Here is a 23,093-nt window from a genome sequence, read left to right as displayed (position 1 = left end):
AGCCACCCAGGCTGTTTGTGTTTGAGATTCCATGTATACGTGAAATCCTACAGTATTTATCTTTCTCTGACTTATTTCACTTAGCGTAATACCTTCTAAGTCCATCCATCCATGTTATTGCAAAAGAAGCTAAACTAAGACGTTTTGATATAGTCCCACTTGTGTGTTTTTGCTTTGTAAAATTTTCTTTTTTAACATTTATTTTTGAGAGAGGGAGATGAGCATGAGTGGGGGAGGGGCAGAGAGAGAGAGGGAGACACAGAATCTGAAGCAGGCTCCAGGCTCTGAGCTGTCAGCACAGAGCCCGATGCGGGGCTCGAACTCACAAACCGTGAGATCATGACCTGAGCCAAAAGTTGGATGCTTAACCCACTGAGTCACCCAGGCACCTCGTTGTGTTTTTGCTTTGTTGCCTTTGCTTTTGGTATCAAATCCAAAGTATTGCTAACACCAGCATCAGGGATCTTACTGTCTATGTTTTCTTCAGGGAGTTTTCTGATTTCAGGTCTTAAAAGTCCATCTTCAATCCATTTGAGTTAATTTTTGTGTATAGTGTAAGGTAGTGGTCTAGTTTCATTCTTTTGCATGTGGCTGTCCAGTTTCCCAACACCATTTATTGAGGAGACCATCCTCTCCCCATTGTATATTCTTGCCTCCTTTGTCATAAATTAATTGACCATATATGCGTGGGTTTATTTTGGGGCTCTCTCTTCTGTTTATGTGTGTATCTGTTTTTATGCCCATACCATACTGTTTTGATTACTGTAGCTTTGTAATAATGTATTTTGAAGTTAGGGAGAGTGATGTCTCCTGTTTTGTTTTTCTTAAGATTGCTTTAGCAACCAGGGGTCTTTTGTGGTTCCATACAAATCTTAGAATTATTTGTTCTGGGGCTTTTTGATTACTGTTTTTGATTACTGTAGCTTTGTAATAATGTATTTTGAAGTTAGGGAGAGTGATGTCTCCTGTTTTGTTTTTCTTAAGATTGCTTTAGCAACCAGGGGTCTTTTGTGGTTCCATACAAATCTTAGAATTATTTGTTCTGGGGCACCTGGGTGGCTCAGTTGGTTGAGCGTCTGATTCTGGCTCAGGTCATGATCTCATGGCTCTGTGCTGGCAGCTCAGAACCTGGAGCCTGCTTCGGAGTCTGTGTCTCCCTCTCTCTCTGCCCCTCCCCTGCTCACACTCTGTGTCTTTCTCTCTCTCTCAAAAAGAAATAAACATTAAAAAAAATTTAAAGTTAATTACTAGTCTCTAAAAACTTTCTGACCACTGAGTCTTTGAAGTGATTATCTTCAATAACTTATCAGCAGAAGTCACTCCCATCCACAGTATCATTAGAATACAGCATTGCAGTTGATTTTTGTTTATGTATTACACTTCTTACAACTTGCCCTTAGTACCTTTGTGTTGGACTTTCTAATTTTGTAAAACTATATAAAAATCTTATTTTTCTCTGTCTGCTTCCCCACCGCTCCACCTTTGATAGCTGTTAGCCAGTATGGGATGAGCCATCCCTTTCTAGTATCTTCCTTTAAAGGGAATAAATTTAGTGTGTTTTGCTAGAAAGCAGAGTTGCTCACAGATGTAGTTTTTTACATATTTAATAAATATAGAATTGTAAAATATATTTTAGAATATGTTACTGCTATGGTAATTTTAAGGAATTCAGAATAATTGGATACAGAGATGCTTCAGTTTATATTAAATAGGGTATTAAAAAGTTTTTTTTTTATTTAAAAAAAATTTTTTTTTTCAACGTTTATTTATTTTTGGGACAGAGAGAGACAGAGCGTGAACGGGGGAGAGGCAGAGAGAGAGGGAGACACAGAATCAGAAACAGGCTCCAGGCTCTGAGCCATCAGCCCAGAGCCTGATGCGGGGCTCGAACTCACGGACCGCGAGATCGTGACCTGGCTGAAGTCCGACGCTCAACCGACTGCGCCATCCAGGCGCCCCTAAAAAGTTTTTTTAAAGAATGGTGTGAGTTGCAATGTTTTTCTCTTGTTTTGATAGAGTAAATTAGTAATAGGATATTGAATTTTATCTATTTATTAAAAATTTTAATGTTTGTTTATTTTTTGAGAGGCAAAGAAAGACAGTATGAGCGGGGAAAGGACAGAGAGAGAGGGAGACACAGAATCTGAAGCAGGCTTCAGGCTCTGAGCTGTCAGCACAGAGCCCGATGTGGGGCTTGAACCCACAAACTGTGAGATCATGACCCGAGCTGAAGTCGGATGCTTAACCGACTGAGCCACCCAGGTGCCCCATAGGATATTGAATTTTAAACTCTGATTTCTGATCATGTGGTTTATCTTTATGGGGGAGTGGCAGTCCCAGAGTTAGGACCAAGCCATGGGAAGTGACATCTGTTAGCTACAGGGGAATAAGGCTGGGAGAGGGACCAGGATCTAGTTTACTTGCATGAAGGAATGTGGCTTATTGCACTGTCTTGATGTTTCTCGCAAATCCAATTCCTGATTGGTTTCCTTGCCTTCCAAAGTCTGTCATCTACAAAGTGGCTTGAAAACTGTATTGGGCGCCTGGAGGGTGAGCTCAGTTGAATAAGTGTCTGACACTTCGTTTCAGCTCAGGTCATGATCTCACGTTTGTTGAGTATGAGCCCCAAGTCAGGCTCTGGGCTGAGTGGCAGAGCCTGCTTGGGATTCTCTCTCCCTCTCTCTGGCGTCCCCACTTGCTCACATCCTCCCTCTCCCTCTCTCTCTCTCTCTCTCTCTCTCTCTCTCTCTCTCTCTCTCTCTCTTTCCCCCTCTCTCAAATACACTTTAAACAAAACAAAAACCTTGTACTCTTTCTGTTTTACAGGATAAAAGATAATGTTCAAATTCTTACATTTGGAGGATAAGACCTTTGGATAGTTACCCCATTACCACACCAAATCCCATGTGGTTTTGAACCTGCTGTCCCTAGGCAATATGTCTTTGCACGTCTGGTTTTGTTTTTCTGGAAAATCCCTCTTTCTCCCTGCTCTCCTCAGTGGGCTCCAAATGATTCTTCTGAACTTGACCCCAGCTTTGTCTCTTCTTCGTAGCCCTCCCTAACCTCCTTTGAGGCCCCCCGGGTGCATACGCTTTCCACTCTCCATTGTGCAGATGGCTCCTTGGACTGACCAGTGACCAGAATTGGCAGGGCTTGGGCGGCCTTTTGAAAAGGCCGCTAGTGGCTTCTAACTTGGCTTACTCTGATTCAGTCATTGGATGGGGCTTCGATATCTTTTGGTCTTGGGTTTAAAATGCTCCAGGCCAAGACTGGGATTTTACTCTTTAGCCAGGGTTGGGACGGTTGGGACTGGTGATATAAGGACCACACAAGAGCTTCCCAGTGGTTATGCCAAAACACACTGTACAGCACAGTCTTTTTATTATTACTATTTTTTAATAAAAATATTTTATTATTTTTATTTCTTATGTATTTATTTTGAGAGACCATGTGCGTGTGCACGTGCAATAGGGGAGGGGCAGAGAGAGGGGGAGAGAGAATATCTGAAGCAAGCTCCACACGGTCACTACTCGGGGCTCAAACCCTCTTCCCGTGAGATCATGACCTGAGCTGAAATCAAGAGTCAGACACTTAGCTGACTCAGTACCCAGCTGCCCCTGTATGAAACATTCTTAAACTTGGGCATCCTGGAAGAGTTGGTAAGACACAGAGTTGTGACACTCACTGTAGAGTTTGTGATGCATAGTTCTGGGGTCTGCATTTCCAACAAGTTAGGGGATGCTGATGCCGCTCGTCTGGGGATCTCACTTTGAGAATCTTTGCTGTACAGAAGATCGGTCCTTGGCGCGTGGGGTGTTGATCTCTTATCCCTATGGAGACCCTGCAGAAAGCCAAGAAGCTGATCTTCTTATAGCTCATGACCACCCCGGCCATGTCCTGCTGTCATTCTTCAATATAAATCCCTCACTGGACTGTGAGTTCCTGGAGGAAATTTGGACCAATGAGTATGAAATGGGTTTATACTGTTACCCTTGTTTCGGTGGCTAAGGGACGACTACGAGTGGCCTGTGGGTACTCTCTGGGGCCAACATTTGAAGGAACGTTATATGGCTTTTCTAGAAACACAAAAAGCTTGGGACAGTGGTTCTGGCCCAGGGGATTTTGCCATCCAGGCAACGTCTGGAGATGTTTTTCGTTGTCACAACCTGGGGTGGGGAGATGCTACTGGCATCTTGAGGGTAGAGTCCAGGGATGCTGCTCGTCAGCCCCCTGTGACTAAAGCATCCAGCCCAAGATGTCAGGAGTGCTGAGCATACGAACCCTTGCTTTTAGTGGAAGGGTGTTCAAATAATGTAGGGTGGGTCTTTTTTTTTAAAACATTTTTAAAATTAGTTTATTTTGAGAGAGAGATAGCACAAGTGGGGGAGGGGCAGAGAGCGAGGGGGAGAGAGAGAATCCCAAGCAGGCTCCATGCTGTCAGCGCAGAGCCTGATACAGGATTTGAACCCATGAAACTGAAATCATGACCTGAACCAAAACCAAGAGTGGGACGCTGAACCGACTGAGCCACCCAGGTGCCCAAGGTAGGGTGGGTCTTACTGTGAGATCTGTGTGCCTCTCATTTGTCCCTCCTCCCAGTCCCTGCTCTGGGGTGTCCTTGACCCTGACCACTCCACTTCCTTCCACCCCCTGTCCTCCACTCCCCCCCCCCCCCCCCCCCCCCCCCCCCGCCCCAGCTCTGCCCAGGTTGGGCCACAGGAGTTTCCAGTGACAGGTTGGCAGAATCTCCAGGGCAAATTAGCCAATGATTAATAATTAGCCACAGGTAGAAGTACTTTAAAATACATTCTTTCAACAATAAATGACTTATTTGAGTGGGGTTAGGGCATTCGTTGAATGATTTACTGACCTCAAATGACCTGCACATTCCCCTTCTCTTACAAGAGCTTAGCCAGGGTCCTAAGAATGTTCTTTGCCCCCACTTCTCAACCAGGGGAGAGTTTTGAGTGACTGACTCCCTATGTGCCAGGCACAGGGAACACCACAGAAGGACTGTCTTGCCCTCATGGAGCTCTTGCTCTAGAGGGGAGAGAGATAAATCCACAAAATAAATGGATTTTTTTTTCTCTCTCAACAAATAGATTGTAGTAAGTAGGTAAAGAAGGTTAGAAGAGGGAAATAAAGGAGGAAATCGTATGTGTTTTTTTGTTTTTAATTTTTTTAACGTTTTATTTATTTTTGAGACAGGGAGAGACAGAGCATGAACAGGGGAGGGTCAGAGAGAGGGAGACACAGAATCCGAAACAGGCTCCAGGTCCCGAGCCGTCAGCACAGAGCCCGACGCGGGGCTCAAACTCACGGACTGTGAGATCATGACCTGAGCCGAAGTCGGCCGCCCAACCGACTGAGCCACCCAGGCGCCCCTGTGTTTGGTTTTTTTTAAGAGAAGGTAGCCTAGGTTTTGCGGTGGAGGTGGCTGTTAGTTTAGGACCTGGAGGAGAGAAGGCACAGCCATGGGAGAAAACGGGGAACAACATTTGTTCTCAGCAAAGGGAACAGCAAACAAGACCTGGGAACCACTGAGGCCGGTGCTGGAACACCGAACAGGGATGGGGGTGGGGGACTAGGCTGGAGATGGGGCTGGTGATCCAGGAGGGACCTGGTCATGCATGCCACCTCGTTAGGAAGGAGGTTAGGTGTAATTCTGCTGTGGCAGAACAGCATAGCCTTGTGTTTTTAAGAAATCATTCTGGCGTTTCTGTAGAAAGACAGGGAAACCAAGAGTGCAAGCAGGCAGGTGAGTTAGCAGGCTGCTGCAGCCCCGAGACCCAGTGGGGGGAGCAGAGGTGCCAAAAGTAGATGGGGTCAGGAGGTAGCAGCTACGGGAGTAGTTGATGGGTTGGCTGAGGGGCAGGGAGGCATCCAGTGACTACCGGACTTCAGGTTTGAATGGTGGGCTCTTGTTTTGGAGGTTGATATTTACAGAGATGGAGAAGAATGGTTTTGGCGGCGAAATCAGGAGTTCCACTGTGGACGTTAAAGGGAGCTGCCTCTTTGGCATCTGAGAGGAGATGACAAGTGGGCACTTAGCCCTGGGAATCTGGGGTTTGGTGGGAGAGGTCTGACTGCCGGCAGGTGGATGGTATTGGAAGGCAGGGGGTGGGTTGCTGTCCCCTAGGGAAAGCACAAGGCTGCACTCCAGGGAGTGGCTTGCAGAGTAAGTAAGAGGATGGCAGGTGCACAGTCACAGGCACCGATGAGCATGGTGGGGGTCTGGAAGCCCATCTTTGTATTCATCAGAAGATTGAGAGGAAGGTTCCAGAAGAGATGAGAACCAGAATGTGAATGGCTGGGGTTTGGGCTGCTGTTTGTATTGGGTTTGGAAGCCACTTCCGGTGATGCAGGGAGTTGGGGTGAAGGGAAGCCCTGGAAGAATGACAGTGACAGAGAATGTTGTAGGTGCAGCAGTGATAGCAGGTGCCGGGGTGTTTACGGCTAGGAGGCATGGACCGGGTATGAAGCTAGAAAACAGAACTGGGATCCTGAAGGGCCACCCTGAGGCTGCGGGAAAGTTGTGTCCGAGGGGCCAGCCAGGGGTGTGCTAAGAGCAAGGAGCTGAGGGCCCAGGAGAGTTTGCTGGTCACAGGAGAGTTTCCTATGGAGGGCTGGGAGGGAGGGTTGGGGACGGCGGCCAGACTGCTGGTGGCAGCTTGGAAGGAAGAACTTCCTTTATGGGGATAAAGTGTCCTCCTTTATGAGGGATGAGGCTTAACAGTTTGGAAGAAAGCATTTGATTAAACGGGCACTCATGGCCAGATCTTCGCAGAAGAGTCCGCATCAGGCGCTCTTGGGCTCAGAGGGGATCTTGGGTGATGACTGACTCCTCCGTCTGGTGGTAGCCATGCTGGCTATACTAACTAGATAGGGTATCACCTGCTGGTTGTCTCCTTGCTGGTTCCAAACAATGGTGATTTAATCCCTTTAAGACCTTGTGAGTTGACCAGCAGTAGCGTCTTACTCATGATTCTTCTCACTTCCTGAATTGAACGCAACATTTTTTTTAAAGAAGGGGATTAGGACAGTAATCCATGCATGATGGTTATATAGTCTCTGTGTTGGTGATGGTGCGGGGACAAGGGACACAATAAAGAGATATGGATTAGCTGGTGGGAGTGGAGGAAAATAGGAAGGACAGCTGTGAGCCCTGGAAGCCCCAAAGTCGAGGTCAGGGCCCGCACGCAATATGGGCCCTGGGGTGGAGGGAACTGGGGTAGTGACCCATTTTGAGATAGCTCACCTGCAGGGTAGGTGTTCCTGTATTGCACTGGCTGGATTCTTGCACTGGATGGATTCCTGGGACATCTGTGCCCAGGCACCATGACATACCAGGCTCTGTGCTTGGGAGTGAGTCCAAGTGGTGTGTGAGTCGTCATTGCCCTGAAGGGCTGATGGTCTGGTGGACTGGAGGAAAACCCACCGCTGTGTTCAGTGCTGTGCAGGAGGTAGGAAGGAGAGAGTAAGCTGTGGAGGGAAGGACTGTTGGGGTGGAGCTGGGTTGCTGGACGGCTCAATCCCCAGTGGTCTGGAATTGTTGGCTAAATGTCTCCGGGGAGAAAAGATAAGTCGACATTCAGAGGTCTGTTGTCTCAGGTCTCTGTGTCCAGTCCTTACTTAAGTACACTTGCCATCAGATGGAAAAGCAAGCTTTTGGCCTTTTCTGGTGTCCACGGGGCCCAGCCTGGCTTTTTGGGATTTGGGCATTGGGAGGGCTGTAGTGAAAGAAAAAGTTTGCTTAATTAACTTCATCTAAGTTATTAGAGCCTTTTTAAGGGGGCCCAAATGTGATTAAGAGCTGTGTCATCATAACTGCTGGTATTTGGTGTGTTTTTTTTAAGAGGGTAGATTTCGTGTTATTTTTATTTACTTATTTAATTTAAATTCAAATTAGTTGACATAGTATAGTGTTGGTTTCAGGAGTAGAATTTAGTGATTCATCACCAGTGCTCATCCCCACAAGTGCCTTCTTTAATGCCCATCTCCCATCTAGCCCCTCCCTGCCGCTAACCTCCCCTCCAGCAACCCTCAGTTTGTTCTCTGTATTTAAGAGTCTCTTATGGTTTGTTTCCCTCTGCTTTTTTTAAAAAAATATTTTAATATTAATTATATATAATATATAATTATAAATTATATATATTATATAAATATTTAAATTAATTTTTTAATTTATTTTTGAGAGAGAGACCAAGTGTGAGTGGGGGAATGGACAGAGAGAGAGGTAGACATGGAATCTGAAGCAGCCTCCAGGCTCTGAGCTGTCAGCACAGAAACTGAGCCAGAACCAGGAAATCGTGACCTGAGCCAAAGTCAGACACTTAACTGACTGAGCCATGCAGGTGCCCCTCCCTCTCTGTTTTTATCTGATTTTTCCTTTCCTTCCTCTATGTTCATCTGTTTTGTTTCTTAAATTCCACATAGAAGTGAAATCATCCAGTATCTATCTTTATCTGACTGACTTATAATAACGAGCATAATACGCTCGTTCCATCCATGTCGTTGCAAATGGCGAGATTTCACTCTTTTTGATGGCAGAGCAGTATTCCAATGTATGTATACACCACATCTTTATCCATTCGTCTGTCAATGGACATTTGGGCTCTCTCCATAGTTTGGCTGTTGTTGACAGCACTGATAAAAACATCAGAGTGCATGTGCCCCTTCGAATCCCTACTTTTGTATCCTTTGGATAAATATCTAGTAGTGCAGTTGCTAGCTGGTTAGTTAGTAGGTAGTTCTATTTTAACTTTTTGAGGCACCTCTATAGTGTTTTCCAGAGTGGCTGCATGTTGGGTGGGTGTTTGTGGTATTGAAAGAAACCCCGGCTGATGCCCTCAGCAGCCTTGGGAGGTGTTCTCCCTGTTTCCCAGAGGCCAGTACTGAGAGATTGTGTGGCTAATTCAAGGTCATACCACCAGAAAGTTAGCAAAGTCTGGAGTTCCTCCGGTGGTACACCTAGCAGAATTTTTTTCTCATTAAATTAAAAAAAAATTGTGGTAAAATACATGTAATGTAAAGTTTGCCATCTTTTTATCTTTTTAAATATTTATTTATTTGAGAGAGAGCGATAGAACCTGAGTCGGGAGAGGGGCAGAGAGAGAGGGAGAGAGAATCCCAAGCAGGCTCTGTGCTGTCAGCATGGAGCCCAAAGTGGGGCTTGAACCATGAACTGTGAGATCACGAGCTGAGCCGAAGTCGGAAGCTTAACCGACTGAGCCACCCGGACACCGCCCCACCCCCCTCACCATTTTAAGTGTACAGTTCAGTCGTGTTAAATGCATTCACACTGTTACGTAACAGTTTTCATCTTGCATTGGTGTTTCGTCAAGTGCGAGCTTCCAGTTTCCCCTTCCTCCCCCAGCCCCCCGGCAACCACAGTTCTTTCTGTCTCTCCATATCTGATGACTCTAAGTACTTCCTGTAAGTGGAATCATAATATTTGTCCCTTGTGACCCCACCATTTTACATTTCCACCGCTCTGCGCCAGGGTTCCAGTTTCTCCATGTTCTCACCCAACTTGATACTTATTTTCTGACAGTAGCCCTGCTGATATGTGTGAGCTGACGTCTCATGTGGTTTTGATGTCCATTTTCCTAATGAAAAGCATCTTTTTCTCTTCAAAACCAGAATTTTAAAGAGGGCCTTTCAGGGCAGGGTGTCCTCATCTGGGTAAGTTCCACTGCTAATTGCATGAGCGTTTTCTACAGGGAATAAATGACCCAGTATGTTTCAAGCTGTTTGGTGGTTAAAGCTCACAGATCTGTACTTTTCTCTTGGAAGGAAATTGAGACACCGAGATACTAGGTGACTGGCAAAGGGTCGTGGAGGTGCTGAATTTGTAGAATTGGAGCAGGGGGCAGTCTGGGACCAGAATCCAGCCTTCCAGCTCCTGAACTGGGCTTCTTTGGAGGTACCAGGCTACCAGGGTTAGCAAAATCTGAAGGTCCGTTTCTCTTTTTTGCTTCATGATTCATAGACATTCATTTATTCAACAACAAATTCTGGAGCATCTCTGTGGTATCCAGTATCGTGCGAGGGATAAAGCAATGAATAAGAGAAGTAGAATCTCTACTTTCACAGGCTATTATTGTCTGGCCTCAGAAATTTCCTTACCCTGGTGAATCGGTGAAATGGTGTTCATTGTTAGGCCGTCTCTGCATATTAATTATTGTCATCTAAATAATACATAATGGATTTGCAGAGGTTTTTTTTCTTTTAATCTTTAAAAAAATTTTTTTAAGTTTATTTTGGGAGAAACAGAGCGAGCAAGGGAGGGGCAGAGAGAGGGGTTGAGAGAGATTCCAAGCAAGCTCCTCACTGTCCGCGCAGAGCCCAATGTGGGGCTCGAACTCACGAACTGTGAGATCATGACCTGAGTCAAAGTTGGACACTTAACTGATTGAGCCACCCAGGAGCCTATGTATAGGTTTTTTTTTTTTGATCCTCTGTACAGTTATTATTTTTTTGTTTCATAATTAGTAATTTGTAGAGATCATTTGGAATTATACAAGTACCATGTTCCACATCAGACTTTCACCCATGAGTTTTAACTTCATTGGTAAATTCCTAACTCCATGGTTCCTTCTATATTTGCATTCTAGAATGCAAGAGGTTTCTCTTCTCTCGTGTTTCTGTGGCAGTAAGGATTCACGGATTCTTCTGTTACTTAATGATTTGACTCCTCGCCATTTATTACGTGATGCCGGGAGCATCCCAGATTTGTCTGGTGAGAGCCCTTTGCGCAGTCTCCTCTGTGTTTTGGACGCATCTTCGTGATTCCTTGAGTGTAAGGTGTTGTGGGCTCATCTCAAGCTTTCTCTGCCTGTTCTGTGCTCGTGTCAGCCTGTGAAGGGAGGTGCCCTTGTCAGGAAAGCCTGGGACACCGCTCACCTGGGCTCTGCTACTTTTGCGACAGCCCCGCGGGCATTGTCCCTTTTGCAGCCGGTGTTGTGGTCGGACCAGCCCGTGTGATTCTCGTGGTTGCAAGATGAGTCTCAGCGATAACCATCAGGGAACTTTAGAAATGACAAGGTTTATTACCCATAGGTTCTAGAGAGTGCACGGCATGCCTGGGCATGCACACACCTGGATTTGGGGTTCTGCCTCTACAGAGGTTGGGTAGGGTGCCTGGGGTTTTGCAAGTTCACTCTTTCTTGGTGAACTGAGAACATAAGTGGGAATGAAGGCATGGGAAAAGCCAGCGGTCAGAGGTGGTCAGTTATCTCTGTCATCCTGAGTTTTCTTTACAAAAGAAATTTTTTTTAATGTTCATTTTTGAGAGAGAGAGAGAGAGAGGCACAGCACGAGCAGGGGAGGGGCAGAGAGAGGGAGACACAGAACTGGAGCAGGCTCCAAGCTCTGAGCTGCCAGCACAGAGCCTGATGTGGGGCTCGAACTCATGAACCGTGAGATCTTCTTGACCTGAGCCGAAGTTGGACGCTTGACCGACTGAGCCACCCAGGCACCCCTAATCCTGAGTTTTCTTACAAGAAGAGGGAACTTTATGGGTGGTGTAATGTGGCTCTTCATCCAGTGTGGCTGTCTTTATTTGAGATGGAATGACTTGCAGTGAATGCCTCAGCAATCGGAAGCTTAATGCCAGGCACTTAACATGACAATTAGAAAAGCTAATCGACAGGTGCTTCCGCGTATTGCCCCAACCTGGAAATGAGACATTTCTTCAAGGAGACCTGGTTTCTTTAGGGAAGAAAGATACTGAAAAACCAGGATCTGGGTGCAGGAGGCCAAAAGGCATAAACTTCTAGTTATGAAGTAAGTCAGTCCTGGGGATGTAATGTATGGCATGGTGACTCTAGTTAATAATTCTGTATTATGTATTTGGAAGTTGCTAAGAGAGTAGATCTTAAAAGTTCTCATCATAAGAAAAACTATTTTTGTTTTTCTTTATGTAAAAGAAAAAAAATAAAACCCAGAATTTGGGCTCTGGAATGCTTTTTGCTGCTGGTGTGTCAGTGTTCCCAGGACCTCTCAGTGGATAGAGCTGTGTGTGTGTGTGTGTGTGTGTGTGTGTGTGTGTGTGTGTGTGTATTTATTTTCCCCTCCATGTCTCTATATTTAAAATGTACGCTTTCAGGGGCGCCTGGGTGGCTCAGTCAGTTAAGCGTCCAACTCTTAATTTTTTGGCTCAGATCATGATCTCACAGTTGCTGAGTTTGAGCCCTGCACTGGGCTCTCTGCTGTCAGCCCAGAGCCTGCTTCATATCCTCTCTTGTCCCCTGCCCTCCCCACTTTGCCCCTACTCATGTTCATGTCCTCTCTCTCTCTCTCAAAATTAAATAGACATTTTTTTTATGTTTATTTATTTTTGAGACAGAGAGAGACACAGCATGAGCAGGGAAGGGGCAGAGAGAGGGGGGACACAGAATCCGAAGCAGGCTCCGGGCTCTGAGCTGTCAGCACGGAGCCCGACGCGGGGCTCGAACTCACGAACTATGAGATCATGACCTGAGCCGAAGTCGGACGCTTAACTGACTGAGCCACCCAGGCACCTCTAAATAGACATTAAAAAAAATGTTTAATAAAATGTAAACTTTCAAAAAATTTGAACTATAGTTGTCACAGGATATTATTTTAGTTTCAGGTGTACAGGTTATGCTGTGCTCACCACAAGCTTGGCTACCATCTGTCACCATACATCACTATGACAACACCACTGACTGGGAGCGCCTGGCTGGTGGAGTGGGTAGAGCATGCAGTTCTTGACATCGGGGTTGTGAGTTTGAGCCCCACGATGGGTGTAGAGATTACTTAAAAATAAGATCCTAGTAAAAAACTCAACAACACCATTAACTACATTCCCGATGGCTGTGCTTTTCATCTGTGTGACTTCTTCATTCTGTAACTGGAAGCCTGAACCTCCAACCCCACCTTTTGCACATCCCCCTCCTTTCTGGCAACATCAGTTTGTTTTCTGTATTTATGGGTCTGTTCCTGCTCTGCTTTTTGTTTGTTCATTTTGTTTCTAGATTCCACATGTAAGTGAAATCGTACGGTATTTGTCTTTTGGAGCCCCCCCCTTTTTTTTTTAACAAACCCCATGAATGTAAGTTCTGATGAGACAGATGTGTAATTTGGATCTGTGTCACTCTTCTTTTCTCTTAATTTTTAACAGGTGGCTGAACCCCTTGTTTAAAATCGGTCACAAACGGAGGTTGGAAGAAGATGATATGTATCCGGTGCTTCCAGAAGATCGCTCAAAGCATCTTGGAGAGGAGTTGCAAGGGTAAGCCATGGGCAGGAATGAGCCGGGTGAGGAGGAATGAGAATTTCTAAGTGTGTGTCTCCTGGTTTGGGATGGGTCTGGCCTGAGCTTCCTTTTCTAATGCGGTACACCCACCTCCCCTCAGGCTGTCCCTGGGCTTAGCCTACTTTGGTGGCTGGGGGAAAGCATATGTTTCCTGTGCATTTGTGCGGTGGCAGTTGCCAGCAGCAGAGGCCCTGGATGCCAGGATCTGTCCCGGAGATGGTATCACTGGAGGAGGCTGTCTGGACTCAGGTCTGCCTTACTGGCTTGCTCATGGTGCTGTAAATCCAGCAGCGCTTGGCCGTGACTTGTTTCCTGAGACTGGAACTTTCTCCCTCAAGGCATGTTTTTCTGGTGCTTCAGGTTCCGCACCACACATCTTTTAGGAGCCCTGCACACGTTTAGCAGTGCCAGTGAAGCAGCCACAGAGTGCTCTATGATAAACAGAATGTCCTGTAAACATTTTTTGATTTGTCCGCCCCACCCCCGTTCGGCCCTGTAGCCGGGTGTGTGGTTTCTCACTGTTCTTTTGTTTCTCTTGCAGGTACTGGGATAAAGAAGTTTTGAGAGCCGAGAAAGATGCACGGAAGCCTTCCTTAACGAAAGCGATCATAAAGTGTTACTGGAAATCCTACTTAGTTTTGGGAATTTTTACGCTAATGGAGGTAAAACTTCTACACACAGTGTGTTGTTTTCCAGTGTGTGCGGATGGGTACACAGATGGCAGCATTGCTGGGGACAGGGGCAGGTGGATTACGGTCTGACGATAAAACATGTCTGGGAAACATGATGTAGCTCAGCGGTCGTGTTCATCTTCAGAATGGGCAGATACTTAAATGGGCCTCCGGCGGGGGCGGGGTGATACTGTTTTTCTTCTAACCAATCGAAATGCAGTGTTGTGGAAGGCTGGTGCTCTGAAGTTTTATGGCATGTTGGGATATTGCTGGTGCGTGGGAAGGGTTAGAAATGCTAACAGTGATCCTTGACCCAAAGAAGACTCTACAACCTCAAGGAATATGCGTGCTCTCGTTTGGAGGAATTCACTTTGGATAGAGCCCGGAGTAACACAAAGCATTTTACAGGTGCTCAGCGAATAGCAGTAATTTGACCCGGCCAAATCTGATGAATGCTTTCTTCCCAAGAAGGTATTACTGCCTCCCCCTTCCAGGGGAGCAGAGCCCCGGGGCTCTGTGTGGAGGGTGGAGCCGGCCAGAGCTCCCGAGAACACATGTCTCTCCGGGCTGTTTGCAGAAGGACATGTACTACGGCCCAAAACCCCATCTGTGGAGGAATTCTGGAGGATTCACACACGACCCATTCTGGTTTCCTGTCCCCGGCTACTGGGCAGGATTGGTGGTTGGAAGGAGGAGCTTTGGTAGCCCGGCACTGCAGTGCGCGTAGGAGTGATGTGCGGAGGCAAAGCAAAGGCAGAAAGTCATCAGGTCCTTGACCTCCATTACCCTGAAGCGCCTCCGTCCAGATCCTCCAGTAAGACCGTGTTCTCCTGGACACGGTGTCAGTGAGCCTGTGCCTGTTCTGGGCTGCAGCCTGCTGGAAGCATGCTGCAAACCCACCTGGGTGGCTCATGCTCTTTGGTACCTCAGTACTGCCTTAGGGACGTTGGTGGCCCTGTGAGTGTATGTGGGTCGAAGGGATAGAAGTTGTGGTTGCTGGGAAAAGGTTGTTTTATTTTATTAAAAAAAATTTTTTTTAATGTTTATTTATTTATGAGAGAGAGAGAGAGAGAGAGAGACAGAGCATGAGCAGGGGAGGGGTAGAGAGAGAATATGAAGCAGGCTCCAGGCTCTGAGCTGTCAGCATAGAGCCTAACATGGGACTCGAACTCACAAACTGTGAGATCATGACCTGAGCTGAAGTCAGATGATTGACCGACTTAGCCACCCAGGCACCCCGGGAAAAGGTTGTTTTAGATGGAGAAGGGCGCTGACTTGTCCTGAGTGCTGGGCATGAGATGGGTGGGCTGGTTGGTGTGTATGGGGGAGGGGCAGCTCCCATGTAAAAGGCTCTGTCGTATTGAAGGGCAGTGGGTGTAGGTAGGTGATCTCTGTCCTGTGTAACTGGAGGAAACCACAGGGTCTGTCAGCTGACAGGGGACTGGATGGCCCTGGGAGATTGATGACAAAGGCGGGTTGGCCGGAGGGTGGGGACAAGTATATGGGGCACCCATCACCACCTAGATACTGCTGTGGCTTGTCAAGGGCAGGGCGGAGATGCAAAGCAGTGGGACTGACAGGGTGGGGGGGGCGGTTGGTGGGAGAGGGTACAGGAGCTCCTCGGGCAGCCCCAGCTTGTCACTGACCTGTGGACAGGGGTCCTAGTGATGGTGTTTCCATGTGGTCACAGCAAGTCTCAGTTTGAAATACACAGGGTGACAGGTTGGTGTTGCCGTGGCCAGTGTGTATGCAGGATTTCCTCATCAGATATGGGTGTTGACCTCGCAGAGCATCGAGCTCATGGATTCTGCTTGGTGGGGAGTCCCGCAGCCTTGACGTGGGCCCCGTGTCTGGGTGGGGGTGGGCAGGCACGTGTGTCCTTGGACCTTGGGGCCGGACGGCGTCCCGGAGCAGCCTTCCTCTGCTGCCCCCGGTTCTGTACTTTCCCTTGGTGACAAGTCCTGAAGACGAGGGATCAGAAGGGTGGCCCTTGTGGCTGGGTTTGGACCGTGCTCTGGCTTTCCTCACTGTAGCGCACTGCGGCCATCTTGGGGTGGGTCGCTAAGCCCCACACGGTGACTGGAACCCATCTCAATATGAGCTGCATCTTTGCTGCGTTTGGGAGAAGAGGTATGAGGTGCAGAGGCCGGGCTTCCCCCTGAGAGGATAGGCCCCACTCTGGTGCAGGGAGCACCGATTACTGAGTCATTGAGCCTGGGAATACCTACTGCTGGGAGAGCTGGGGGTGCTGGGATGGGGGGGCTAGATGAGGGTGCAGCTGGTGAGAGTGCCGGCCTCTTTTAGGACGTTGGTTATCAGGGAGTGGAGTCTGGCAAACATGGGGCTCATACCCGGTAGTTGTCGCGGTGGTGGTGGTAGGGCTCATACCTGGTAGTAGTCGTGGCGGTGGTGGTGGAGGGGGTGGGAGGGCTCTTACCCGGTAGTAGTAGTCACGTTGGTGGAAGTGGTGGTAGGGCTCATACCCGGTAGTAGTCGCGGTGGTGGTGGGAGGGGCTCATACCCGGTAGTAGTCATGGCGGCGGTGGCGGCACTGGTGGTTGCTCAGCCTCAGTAGCGGGATTGCTAGTGTCAGCAGCAACAGCAGGACTCACACTCAGTAGTAGCAGCAGCAGTACTGTTACTGGTAGTATTACTGGTGTTACAGCAGGAGCGGTGAGACTCCCACCCAGGCGCATTAGCAGCAGCCGCAGAAGCTCATGCTCTGTAGCAGAAGTTTTCTCACTGGTGGTGTTGCTCCTCTTGGTGGCAGCGGAGCCGTAGAGCCTCCCACTCAGCAGTAGTATTAGTAGCAGCGGTGGAGGCTCATACTTGGTGGAAACGGCAGCAACAGTAGTTCATACTCAGTGGGAGTCGTACCACCAGGAGCAGTTTCCGCAGGGGCCCACACTCGGTGGTAAGCTGGCTCTGGTAGTAGCATGGGAATGACAAGGACTTGAAACTGTCAGCAACTGCTACAAGCACTTTACACGGCACGTTACTTTCATTCTTGTAGCCAGCTCCAACACGGTGGCGAGTATTACTATTTTCCCCACGGTAGGGCAGAGGACGCACAGCGCCAGGTGGTTCTGTGGTGTGCCCCGTGTCCCACAAAGCATAAAGGACGGAGCCGAGACTCAGTCGTGGGTGCTCTAACTTACGAAACCTGACCGTCTGGATGACTGAAAGCTCATCCGGTGTCGGGAAGGCTTGTTCAGAGGACTTCGACTTCAGGGTCTCAGATGCACGCATCTTGAACCTGCCTTAGGCTGTAAAAGGCTAAAAACTCCCTGGATAGAAAACGAGATTAGGGGTCGGGTAGAGCTCAGGTGACAGTGTCCCCTGGGAGCCGGAAGTGGCTAGGGTGCCGACACTGGCAGTAGCAGCATGGTGTCTTCAGATCAACCAGGAGCCCTTTAGAAAGCCACCTCTACTCTTTACTGTCCCTAAGTGGATGAGGGTGTGGTTGCCCTGTGCCTGTCTTAAACATCCATCTACACTCTTGTTTTGCTTTGCTTTGCTTTGCTCCCCTCGCCTCCCCTCGCCTCCCCCTCCCTTTCCCCCTCCTCCCATCTCCTTTTTTCTTCTCTTTACTTCTCTTCTCTTTTCAAGTTTATTTACTTATTTTGAGAGTGTGTGAACAGGAGAAAGGCAGAGAGAGAGAGAAAATCCAAAGTAGACTCCACACTATCAACTCAGAGCCCAATGCGGGGCTCAGACCCACAAACCGTGAGATCATGACCTGAGCCGAAATTGAGAGTCAGACGCTTAACCGACTGAGCCTCCCAGGTGCCCCATATCCATCTACGTTCTTGAGACACCATTCTAGATGAGCTCCTGGAGACTGGCCAGCGGGAAGACTGGAGCCTCAGAGGGCACTTGGATGATCTGAGCAGAGGCCGAGTTCTCTGTTGTTACCAGCAGGTACACCTGGCTCCCTGCTGAGAGATGGTGTCTCTGTGAGCCTCCGAGTGGGCGTGCGTTGGTGAGGATGAGAACCCCGGTCAGTCCCTGGTGTGCGGGCGTGTTCCCACGCGCAGGGTGTGCAGCCGGCCCGAGGTAGCGCAGTGACCGTCTGGGGTGGACTCCGTGCCGGCAGCGGACACGTCAGGTGTGGAGTGGACCCGGGCTGCCGCCTGGAGGGCGCTTGCTCCTTCGTGCTGTGATGAGGCCCGTATCTTGGCGGTTTCCCGTATACAATGAGACGGTGGCCTCCGAGCCTGGTGACTAGCTCGCTTCTCACTTCATGTCTTTAAGAGAACATGCGCCAGAGCCCTTACTCCTGTGGCGGGAAGCTCAGGCAGCTCCCGGTGTTAGAGCTCAACCGGAAGTAAACCTTGAGTTCTTTTCTGACAGCGAAAGGAGCCTGAAATCCAACACACATGACCCTTGTTTTCCTAGACTTGCCTGGCTGACACACTGCTGTTCTGGAGAAGTTAGAAATGACTTTTGATGGTGGAGCTACTAAGGATCTGTTACATTTCAAAATCACTTTCAGGTGCTATTTTGGGTTTTCCGTGACTAAAGGTAGTTATTCAGTTAGTTTGATAGGATGAATGTTAGTTTATTATTTTTATTTTTTTACTGTTTATTTTTAAGAGACAGAGACAGACAAAGCGCAGGCGAGGGAGGTGCAGAGAGAGAGGAGGGACACGGTATCCGAAGCAGGCCTCAGGCTCTGAACTGTCAGCACAGCGCATCCCGAACCCACAGCCCGCGAGATCATGACCTGAGCCGAAGTCATACACTTCACTGAGCCACCCAGGTGCTCCGGCATGTTAGTTTGATAATAAACTCTATGAAGCAGCTTCTTGTTTTGTGATCTTCTGTGCTGCTTGTTGCTCTTTGTATTTTAGGTCGTGGAAGATCTGAACTCAACCATAGGATTTTTGGAAGAGCTTGAGGCTTGCTGATTATCCATGGTTTCTAAGCGGTGCAGGGTTCCCAGCCAAAGCGTGGGCACGGCCTTCCCCGGGCACTACCGGCAGCACCAGCGGGGAGAGGCAGGGCGTTTGATGCAGGCTAGGGTGAGGCTGTTGAGGTTGGATTTCACAGGAGCGAGAATCTCCGTCCCATGATGATTGAGGAACGATTGTAATGCTCGCAGAAACCGGCTCTGTGCTGATGTTGAACACAGCGTTCTTGCAGGCCAATGCAAACTCGAATGGAACAGCCAGCGAGCTCCCGGCCCGCCTGGTGCCTGTGTGCACCTCCATGGGGACGTGGTGGGGACCGACCAAGTCTCCTTCTGCCCAGAGGAGGAGCCTGAAGCCTCCTCGGGAGCAGGCCTCAGACAGTAGCGGGGACTGCCTCCCCATGCTACCCGGGGCCTTTGCTGTGAGAGGCGCGGTCACTGCCTGTTGTGTTGGTGGGGAGGCTGCACATTGCCGGTGTGCTCCTAGTGCCCCTGCCCTGACAGGGAAAGGGTGCCCGGGGGTTAGGTCTGCTACGTGGGACGCTTGGAAATAGCCCCAGGCGGCTGCCGGCGTTGGCCAAGGCCACTTTTGCTGATTGTGTGTGGTCCAGGTGGAGGCTGTAGGGAGGCGAACGTTTGCCTAAATCTTCAGGCTGGAACTCAGCTGTTGGGCAAGAAGTAAACAAAACCCTTTGAATTCCCCAGTGTGGTTTATACCCCAACTTAGGGCTGATTCCAGGAGAGCTGCTCCTGGGTTTTTGCATTTATTTTTTTTAACATTTTTTTAAGTTTTTTTATCTCAAGAGAGAGAGAGAGAGAGAGAGACAGAGAGCATGAGCAGGGGAGGGGCAGAGAGAGAGAGGGAGGGAGAGAGAGAATCCCAAGCAGGCTTCACACTGTCAGCGTGGAGCCCGACTCAGGGCTCGAACTCATGCACTGTGAGATCATGACCTGAGCTGAAATCAAGAGTCAGAGGCTTAACCGACTGAGCCACCCAGGCACCCCAGGGCCTTTGCATTTATGTCCTAACTGATTCTTCCAAGAGCCCCTCGCCTCTGCTCAACCCAGGGGGCTGAGGAGTGGCTGTTGGTAGCTGACACGGTGGGTCATGAATGACCATTAAGGACTGCTTGGCGAAGGCGAGGTGAGGAAGCGGACAGGAGACCTGTTGGGTGCACCTGCTGTGTACCCGCTGCCGGGTCTTGGGTGTGTAGTGTTGTTAGTATCCACAGTGATGACCGACCCCGAGTCATAAATAAAGGTGATGCTTCTCATGCGTTTTCTTTAAGATGTCAGGCAAGTAGGTGACTGGTTACCAAAAAATTTTTTTAATGTGTATTTAGTTTTGAGAGAGAGAGAGGCAGAGACAGAGTGCAAGCAGGGGAGGGGCAGAGAGGGAGACACAGAATCTGAAGGAGGCTCCAGGCTCCGAGCTGTCAGCACAGAGCCCGACTCGGAGCTCGAACTCACGAGTGGTGAGATCATGACCTGAGCCGAAGTCGGACGCTTAACTGACTGAGCCACCAGGTGCCCCTAAGTGACTTGTGAGTTCCAGCCTGGCGTCGGGCTCTGTGCTGACAGCTCAGAGCCTGGAACCTGCTTCGGATTCTGTGTCTCCCTCTCTCTCTGCCCCTCCCCTACTCATGCTCTGTCTCTCTCTGTTTTTCAAAAGTGAATAAATGTTAAAAAAAAAAATTAAAGTTTCACTCACTTGGACTCCTTGTTCTCCATTGTCGTTTGTAAGCAGCAATGGATTTTCCAAGCCTGTGTGAACTAGCCTCTGCCACTAAGAATAGAATAAGTCTCAGGGCTCCTGGGTGGCTTAGTCATTTGAGTGTCTGACTTCGGCATAGGTCATTATCTCAGTTTGTCAGTTCAAGCCCGGCATCAGGCTTTGCACTGACAGCATGGAGCCTGCCTGGGATTCTCATTCTCTCTCTCTCTCTCTCTCTGCCTCTCTCCTGCTTGTGTATATGCTCTTTCTCTCTCAAAAAGTAAACAACAAGAATAGAATAGGACTCTATTCTACAGGACTTCTCTGTAATAAGGGTGATCTTAGTTTATACTTAGCTTATGCTGGTTTTTGGGCACTTTGAGCAGTTGTATCTCATTTAGTTGTGCCTGGATTCCTCTGAAGTAGACAAGACAGGTGTTTCTATGCATCAGGGTACAGGGACCCAGGAGGGCATGGATGGAGTTAGGGTCATGTGATGTGCAAAATGGCTGACCTGGTTTCTGAAGCAAAGCGTTCTGATCGCCAGGCTGGTGGTCTTTGCATTCTGTCCTGACGCCTTCTCCTGCCAGAGCCCCCACCGACAGTGGTCGGAGAGTCAAGAGTAGGTAGGTATGTGGGTTTTGTTTTCTTTGTCTTTTTTTCCCATGACAACAGCTATGTGCTCCTCTGTCAACTGCTCCATATACTTTTTGTTTCCCCTTTCTTTAAGAACACTTCAAGAATACAAACATAGAATATGATTAAAGGGTAACAGAATATGCCACCCCACAATATGCCTCTTTGGCATACAGATTATTTTTGAGAAGCATCAGACAGGAGAGGAGAAGCCCTGAAGACAGAGTAGAAGTTACCCTTGTGTAACAGACAGTTACATTTATAAAGGAAATCTACATCTGTAAGGGTGTCTCCCTCTTTGTGCCAGAAGACAAGACTGGCTCTAAATCACAAGACAGTCTTGTCAATGGAGAAGTCTTTTTTTTTTTTTTTTTTAATTAATTAATTCATTCATTCATTCATTCGGAGAGAGAATGGGAGCACAGGTAGAGAAGGGGCAGAGAGAGGGAGGGAGAGAGAGAGAATCCCAAGCAGGCTCTGCACTGCCAGTCCAGAGCCCGATGGGGGGCTCAAACCCACAAACCATGAAATCCTGACTTGAGCTGAAGCTGGATCCTTAACTGGCTGAGCCACCCAGGTGCCTTTGCTTAAACAATTTTTGATGTTGCTCCTGCTACCTAGAAAGTTTTTATTTGGTTAGTTCAAGTTTGAGAATATATATTTTACCAGTTTTATTTCTTAAGTTGTTGAGGGAGAGGATGTGTGGGAAGGCGTGGGCCATGAGCGGGCCTTACTCATTAGTGAGCCCATTCGTTGGCTGGATTATTAAGTACTATCAGAAAAATCCAGGTGCTTAGGTGGCAGTGACCTGCCTTTATACTCTTTTCGCTGGATTTGTTGCCTCTGTCAGTTTTCTCTCTGATGGGTGACTCCGATTATATTTTCCTTTATCCACACCCATGTTAGGCTCAAATGGAGAGCTGAGGAACAGACAACAGTGACTCACAGACACGATCCTCCGTTTTAGGAACGTTTGGGATGGCGGGTATTTACCCCTTGGCTGCTGGTGGTCGGCTTCCAGGGCGTGTGCTGCCCGCCAGGGCTGGGACTATCCATATGTACAGTTTGGAGTTTTTGCTTCACTGTGTAAGCCTCCAGATTTTCATCTCTGTGATCACCTAAATGGTCTGTTTTATGGCCCGTTGTGTTTGGGCTGCTTTCTTAAACTCTTGATGCTTCTCGGGATGAATGATTGGGCATGCTGGAAACGTATCAGTGAGCCTTTGTGTTCTTGAGATCTGATTGTCGTCTTTAATAAACAGCATTTCCTTGTAGAAGAGAACTGTCATGATGTCATGAAAGGCAAGGCTGTCGGTGAAGCCTGAGAACGTGCGTGTGCGTGTGTGTGCGGTGTTGGGGTTTAATGGCACGCCCATGTGATGGATGGGAACGTCTTTCTATAAATATCCTGAAGGGGTGCTAGTTGGTAGGGAAGAAAATGCATTTTAGTTTTGTTTTGGGATTTGTTTTTTTTGGGTTCCCTTGCCCTTTTGTGCCATGGGTTCCTCGCTTGGGACAGACGGAAAGAAAACCTGTTGGTTATTTGCCATGTCTGGGTTAATAAGGAGAGATTGCTTGAGGGGAAATGCTTGTTTCAAAGTCTAGTGCTTGAAGTATTTCCAAGCTTTTGGCATTAGAGGAAATGATGTTGAGGGCCTGTGTGTTTACTTTTGGTGATGTGATGTGGGCTTGCATTGAGTGTTTGATGTTCTTTGATGCCAGGGGAAGGTACCTCATAAGAATGGAAGTAAGGGCACCTGGGTGGCTCAGTCAGGTAAGCATCCGACTTCAGCTCAGGTCATCTCACGGTTTGTGAGTTTGAGCCCCATATTGGTCTCACTGCTGTCAACGCAGAGCCTGCTTCGGATCCTCTGTCTC

General features: G+C 48.3%; 1 protein-coding gene across 3 annotated transcripts in view; it reads left to right on the top strand.

Annotated features, from left to right (window-relative positions):
• ABCC4 (ATP binding cassette subfamily C member 4) overlaps positions 1-23,093 on the top strand; it is a 370,199-nt gene that overhangs the window by 143,017 nt on the left and 204,089 nt on the right. For 2 of the 3 annotated variants that reach the window (XM_053217139.1, XM_027065098.2), the window contains 2 exons: positions 13,148-13,258; positions 13,824-13,944. In XM_053217139.1, coding sequence (XP_053073114.1) covers positions 13,148-13,258; positions 13,824-13,944 — 232 coding nt within the window. Of the gene's footprint in view, positions 1-6,669; positions 7,464-13,147; positions 13,259-13,823; positions 13,945-23,093 lie in introns of those variants that run through there. The other variant, XM_053217143.1, reaches the window with a different exon arrangement.

Source organism: Acinonyx jubatus, chromosome A1 (assembly GCF_027475565.1).
Source record: "Acinonyx jubatus isolate Ajub_Pintada_27869175 chromosome A1, VMU_Ajub_asm_v1.0, whole genome shotgun sequence".
Lineage (NCBI taxonomy): Eukaryota > Metazoa > Chordata > Mammalia > Carnivora > Felidae > Acinonyx > Acinonyx jubatus.
Note: the sequence above shows the minus strand (reverse complement) of the source record. Positions and strands in the feature narration are given on the sequence as shown.